General features: G+C 40.6%; 2 protein-coding genes across 2 annotated transcripts in view; one reads left to right on the top strand and one right to left on the bottom strand.

Moving 5' to 3' along the window:
* Positions 1–3,522, top strand: part of mfap1 (microfibril associated protein 1) — a 7,389-nt gene extending 3,867 nt beyond the window's left edge. Inside the window, exons 5-8 of the mRNA XM_010793622.1 lie at positions 1,265–1,534; positions 1,614–1,773; positions 2,379–2,468; positions 2,910–3,522. Coding sequence (XP_010791924.1) covers positions 1,265–1,534; positions 1,614–1,773; positions 2,379–2,468; positions 2,910–3,089 — 700 coding nt within the window. The 3' untranslated portion in view covers positions 3,090–3,522. The remainder of the gene's footprint in view (positions 1–1,264; positions 1,535–1,613; positions 1,774–2,378; positions 2,469–2,909) is intronic.
* A 47-nt stretch (positions 3,523–3,569) lies between these two features.
* Positions 3,570–5,886, bottom strand: hypk (huntingtin interacting protein K). The gene is made up of 4 exons (XM_010793624.1): positions 5,652–5,886; positions 4,751–4,806; positions 4,543–4,594; positions 3,570–3,800 (listed from the first exon to the last, which is right to left on the bottom strand). The coding sequence occupies exons 1-4, from the start codon at positions 5,811–5,813 to the stop codon at positions 3,705–3,707; spliced, it is 366 nt and encodes a 121-aa protein (XP_010791926.1). The 5' UTR covers positions 5,814–5,886; the 3' UTR covers positions 3,570–3,704.
* Positions 5,887–6,960: the final 1,074 nt, after the last annotated feature.

Below are 6,960 nucleotides of genomic sequence, written 5' to 3' on the forward strand. Positions count from 1 at the left end.
TGCCGCTGCTGCGGCTTATATTCAGGTGCGCCTTATAGTCCGAAAATTACGGTACTTTAGTTACTTTTTAGTTACTTTCACCAAAATAACCGCAAAAGAATGGCTAGGTATTTTAAATGCTAAAATGTAGTTTAGTTCAGCTCATTATGCATCCAGTGAAGGGCAATGTGGTATAGCATAACAACTGCGCAGGCCATTAAGGCTACTAACAACTTGTATTACACGGCTTAGTTGAATACTTAATTCTGATTGTAAATTCTTAACGTGTGACACGTTGTTAATACAGTACAGACCGCTNACCGTTACAGCGGAACATCAGTGATTATGTGTTACAATGGCGTTTGTTAGCAACCAGAAAATGACACCAGTAATGACAAACAGATGAGAATGCTGCATGGGGTCTGGGTGCCTTGTTGGCGGGACATTCCGAGGCTCACTGCTGCACGGAGCGGACAGCGAAACCCAGCCTGAGCACACACACTGTGTGTGTGTGTGTGTGTGTGTGTGTGTGTGTGTGTGTGTGTGTGTGTGTGTGTGTGTGTGTGTGTGTGTGTGTGTGTGTGTGTGTGTGTGTGTGTGTGCTCTCACACACTGCAGCCTCGCCGCGTCCCGCCGTCTCAGGCTGACAAATCTGCGGAGCTGCAGCTGAGAAAAGATTGAGTGTGTGTGTGGGGAAGTCTTAACTTAACGGCGCCGCAGATTGGTCCATTTGGAACAATTGATCCATTTAGGTATGGTTACGTCACCATACCCAGGAAGAAAGCAATGGAAAAGAGAAATCTCCAACGAGGCGTTCTGGGGAAGCATAGACAGGTCTTTTCTGTGTTAGAGTTTTACTCCCTACAGGTGTACTTTGAGGGTTTGTGACTCTGCAGACCGTTTACATGCAGAAAAAGCTTCATAACACACAAGGGGACGGGTAATAACCAGAATAGCATGACATGGGACCTTTAAAGCTTTTATGTATGCAGGTACTTAAAGTTTATAAATAGCATTCCGTTGCTGGTAAAGATTCCCATCGTAATATTATATATTTTGTTGCATTTGGCTCGTTTTCATGTTCATAATTGTATTTTGTGACATGTTTACAGATCATATACATGGACAAAAAAACAATATAACACACTACAGGGAAGGGAAAATGTTTTTGCATATATTATTCTCAAAATGAGTCTCAAACATAAGTGACATTTATTTTTGCAAATGATCTGACACTGAAATGGAGTTTTGACCATCATTAATCTGTGTCCTGTTTGCTCCGCAGGAAGGACAGAGTGACGGTGGCGGAGCGGGAGGCCGAGGAGCTGAGGCAAAAAGAGCTGGAGGTCGAGGCCAAGAAGCAGGTGGAGGAGCGGCGGCGCTACACCCTCAAGATCGTGGAGGAGGAGGCGAAGAAGGAATTCGAGGAGAACCGACGCACGCTGGCTGCTTTGGAAGGTCTGGACACTGACGGAGAAAACGAGGAGGAAGAGTACGAAGGCTGGAAAGTCAGAGAGCTGAAACGCATCAAGAGGGACCGAGAGGCCCGAGAAGTGTGAGTAAACAACGATATGACTACTTTATGATCACATGGTGTATTTAGACTTTCCTAATGAGCGGTGTTCTGTCCTCAGCATGGAGAAGGAGAAGGCCGAAATCGAGAGATTCCACAACCTGACGGAGGAGGAGCGGCGGGCCGAGCTGCGCAACAGCGGCAAGCAAGTCACCAACAAAGCCAGCAAAGGAAAATACAAGTTCCTGCAGAAGTACTACCACAGAGGAGCCTTCTTCATGGTGAGTCTCACAGAGCAGAACCATTTCACTAGAGGATCTACTTTACAATACTCTTCTCTTTTCAAGCCCAGTGGAGACATTGAAGAGAATGATATGTGTGATTTTCTCTAGTTTTTTGTCAAATAGCATACAGGTACATTGACTGCTATTTATCCTTTTATTTTTTTGTCCTTTTATTATTCTTTCCATTTCATTTATAGAAGGTGCTACAAACTTTTGTATTCTAGCATCTGTATTGGTACAGAATAACCTCCTTGAAAAGTTTTCGGATTCTAGTGATTTAATTACTTTTGTTAATAAGTTGTTGAATAGCCCTATTATCAATTTTACAGATGAACCTATATGTTTTAATATTTAGATTATTGGACCAATTTGACCTCCAATTAGTTTTAGAGAAAGCTTTTTTTAAGGGGCAATTGGAGCCTGACTGATACAATGGCACGATGACAGTACAGAAATGCATTAGATAAGTTAGAAATGTATCCATTATAACATTTCCTGTCCAGTACATATCGTTGAAGTTATCGTATAGTTTGATTTGTGAATATATTGAGCTGTGCTTGTTGCTGTGCGTTGTGGAACTGTTAACATGACTTCTGTTACAGGATGAGGAGGAGCACGTGTACAAGAGAGATTTCAGCGCGCCTACTCTGGAGGATCACTTCAACAAAACCATCCTCCCCAAAGTCATGCAGGTTAGCTGCTTTTCTTTTGCTACACTACACAATGTTGTTGTAACACAAAATAATGTCAATCATTTAGTTTGTGTACGATGGTGCAAAAACATGGAATTGGCAAGATTCCAACTTGACAGTTTCAATGTTGTTGCTGCTCCACAGTATAACAAATGTTACATTAATAAGAAATTAGGCTGATTCCTGCCTTTTTTAAATATCTATTTTGTTAGTCAATTGCAACAGCCTTAATCCTAATTTTACCTGCCATATACCATGTAAACTCTTGATTTTTCCCCTCGTCAAAATACACAAATATATATAATTATTTGAACCTGCTTGTTTCACACACACACAAAAAAAAAAGTGTGCCTCTTTAAATGGATGCTCCTAGTCTTGTCAATGTTTAGGAGAGATTCTTTATTCTGACTCGATCTGTTCTGGTTTCTTTCTCCCTCTAAGGTCAAGAACTTTGGTCGCTCTGGACGCACCAAGTACACCCACCTGGTGGACCAGGACACGACGTCCTTCGACTCGGCCTGGGCCCAGGAGAGCGCTCAGAACAGCAAGTTCTTCAAGCAGAAGGCGGCCGGCGTGAAGGACGTGTTTGACCGGCCCACAGTGAAGAAGAGGAAGACCTAATATGTGATGAAGACTTCAGCTTCAGAGACTTTTCAGAGGCACAGCCTGCAGTTTATCTCCTGGATTTTTGCTGTGGAAGGAAAGCAGCAAATAGACTGATTCCACTGCTTTGATCATATTGATGAAGAGTTCTTCACCCAGGAAATAACACCATGATTTCAAATTGTTTCCAAAAACCAGAATTAAGATGAAGCAGGTTTTCTATTTGCAATTATTCAGAATCTTCTCTGTCAAAATGGAATACACGATTGACGAAGATATTGGTAAATTGTCTATTGTCCTTTTACAACAGTGAGTTTTTGTAAAAATCAGCTAGTGTTGACAGTATGCATATCCTTGTACCGACTTCCTGCGTTACCTTTTTGTTTCAAAGTACAGCCATTGTAACTTGGTTTGCTTGTGTTTAAATAAAACCAGTTTTTTTCATTTTTAATCATTTCTCACATTAATCACAATAAGTATTAACTACGGTCACACAAGTACTCGGGTTAACTTTTATTTTAAAAAAAGAATTGTTTAAAGGTTTTTCACCACTGATTTCAATCTGGTGGTTATGAGCTCTGTTGAAAGAAAAAAAAGCAACCAAAGTGAAGCAGTCCAGTGTGTGAAAGCTGTTCAGTTGGTCAGAGTCACTAGCGCCTCCACCACGTTCCCCATGTGTTCCCTCAGACCGCGCTCTGCCACGGACCGAGAAATCTCCATCTCTGACATCTGCAACATAACGACACAACATGAACCAAATGTATTTGAGTGCTTCATCAGACATTGTTAATACATTTTACTTTTCATAACACCCAAGGAAACTACAATTTGGCAAATATTCAAATACGTTTAAAGTCACAGAACACAAACAGGCAATCAGAGGAGAACATCTAAGTTGACACAAACGATACGGACAGGTTATTCAGGAGAAACATGATGGTGAGCACTACAGTGAAAAGGCTCATTTGAATAGGTGGGTTTTGAATGTGGTGATTTTGTCAGACTGTCAGGTGTGCAACCTGTGCAGCTAAAAGCCCGAGCACCAATGGTGGGGTGGGGTCGGTATGGTTAGCAGACCAGCAGAGGGGGTATACTCCTGAAGGAGGTCAGACAGGTCGTGGTGAGCAGGAGCTTTTTGTAGTTGATCATAAAAATGCTTTTAATGGAGAACAACTCACGTCTGGAATTCAAATAAATGACACCAAACACTTGCAACCAATTGAGATGCAAATTATCAAAAGTACATTTTCACACCCTTGTGTATCATGAAAGTTCAAATTATGCAGCTGCATAATAAACAATCTTGTATTAAACCTTTGCTAGAGTAAAGGCTGTTAAAGCAGCAGATTAATGCTCACGTTAATGAACTCGTTAGTTCATGTGGTTAAGTGGACCAAACACAGACATGTGGCTTCAAAGTGATCTGAACAGATTAATGAAACAGAAAATATATATTGAGAGAAAATCTTACAATTAGTTCCACATCCTCTCTCTTGATGGTAACTTTGGCCAACTCTTTTTCTCTGAAAAAGAAACAACACATAGTGAGCTGCAGATTTGAGATGAATACTAAAGGAACTGCTCAAAATGGAGAAATTTGAATCTGATGCCGTCACAGCTGGACAGACTGCAGGGTTAACATTGATCTTGTAAAAACTAAAATACAACAATAATCTTACCTCTCTTGTTTCGCTTTCTGTTCTCGTGACCTTCTGTCTCCAATCACTGACATGGCCTGAAAGAAAAACATTTGTTATTCATAAATGTATGTTTTAACATTGTTTAAAATGCCAGTCAACTTTACCACAAACACATACAACAATATTCAAACACAAACATATATTTCACCAGTAAATAAAAGTGATACATTTAGCACATTTTACTACAAGTACAATAAAAATATTGGGCCATTACCATATCATTAAAAAATAATTAAAACGTGTTTATTGCTAGATATGATGTCACTGTTATACATACAAGATACCTCTGATTTTTTACTTTCTGAATAATGTTACAAAATAAGATAAACACCTGGGCTGAGAAATGCAAGTCCTTTGGCTTAATTAAAAAAACATTAAGTAATTATTGATTGCCAAGGCCCAATAATGGGATAAAGAAAATAACTAATCTGAAAAGTAACTAAAGCTGTCACACAAATGCAGTAGAGTAAAAGTAAAATATTATATCTACCCCTGATATGTAGTGGAGTGAGTTATAAAATTGCATAAAGAGGAAATATTCAAGTTAAGTACAAGTACCTTCAATGTGCTATACCATCAGTGCTTAAATATTCTTGTTATATTCCACTACTGTCCCTTTAACAAGTAGGCTCGTTGAGGCAAAGAGAAAAGTAACGTTAGCTTTAGCTAGCTGGGAGGCAGTTCACTACACTTCTACACCAGAATTGTATTGTTTTGACTCGAGCAAAAAATGTATAAAACACCAAGGACATATATTTGACACAAATACTTGGTATAATATCAGTAAACAGCTGTAACACATGTGCTGGGGAGGATGTAGCGACAGTGCAGCCGGCAGCGGCCGCATGTTTCCCGGCTAGCGTTAGCCCGGAGCTCTCACCGTTTCTAAATCGGAGCTGGAGATCTCCTTCTCCTCCGCGTAGTCCGTGACTCTCTCCAGGTCAGCAGCTCCGCTGTCATGTTTGCGAGGCTTTTCTGCTGGTTTCCCCGTGCAGTTATCCTCGACTTCCAGGTCCAAATCGACGTCTCCCTCTGCTGCCATGTTTGCTAATGTCAGGCCGGAACCAACAGGAAGGTTCCTTCGAGCGTCGGACGCAAAACGGAGTAGTACCGGAAAGATCGTGTAAAAGGACGAGATTTAAGCGAGACACCCCAGGTGAATAGGGTAATTTTTTTAACAGCTATATGTATGTATATATGTATGTCTATGTATCAGCTAGACATTTCTCCAGTTAATTACTTACAATAAGGCAATTGTTTTTTGTATTACAAGTTTTCTGAAATAACATGTTTAAATATGCAAATTATCCATTATCTCATTAAATATGCACATATTTTAACACATTTCAGGAATCGAAATCTGAACTTTGGATAAAGCCAGGTTCAAAATTCTTGTTTCATTTTGTAGTCATATTAGTATCTAAGGCTTTTACAGAAGGGATATTGGATATCTCTTTTTATCACTCCATAAATCAGAAAATACTGTCAACAGCCCTAAAATATCAATTTTCGCCATGTTTTTAGGTATACAATGTTGTATAATTCAGGCTATGAATGATATATGAACAGGTGCATGTAGTTTCGTGCGTGGCGAGCACGGGGTGTTACAGTTGTCTCTATGAGAGCAACCTGTTCGAAAGAGAGGGACGTGCGTTAGGAGTAGACTAGGGTTATACCAGTAAAGGAAACTCAGAACAGATTGGTTAGCACTTTCATGTTTCCCCAGAGCAACCGACGCACCAGTTAGAAGACTGTTGCCACTAAGCAAGTCTACGCAGTGACCGACACGCGTTTGTGGAAGGACCAATCGAAAGGCGATCTTTTAACTTTAAGTTTTAGCGTTTGCTTGCCGCTTTTTTTGCAAGTGTCTCTTCTGCTGTTGTTACACCCAGTGACGTGTTTCGTTGGCCCAATGTATGTTTTTTGTCGTTTTACTGGGGCTTGTACCTCTTATGGAAGTGCCCTCACCGCAGCTCCGCGTTCGATAGTAGGTTTAGTTGTCCGCCTGCAGAATCGATAGCGGGAGTGACGTTAGAAAGTTCAGCAAAAGAGTTTTGACTCCAAACAACGGGAGGAGTGAGACTCAAGCTTTACAGGTGGAAGTCCATCGTGCCCCCATGCTATGTGGGTTTGGAGAGGTCAATGTTAAAGGACTAGTTTATGACATACTTGCCGAAGTAATTGTTTTC

The sequence above is a fragment of the Notothenia coriiceps genome, unplaced genomic scaffold (assembly GCF_000735185.1).
Source record: "Notothenia coriiceps isolate Sejong01 unplaced genomic scaffold, NC01 NC01_scaffold00037244, whole genome shotgun sequence".
Taxonomy (NCBI): Eukaryota; Metazoa; Chordata; class Actinopteri; order Perciformes; family Nototheniidae; genus Notothenia; species Notothenia coriiceps.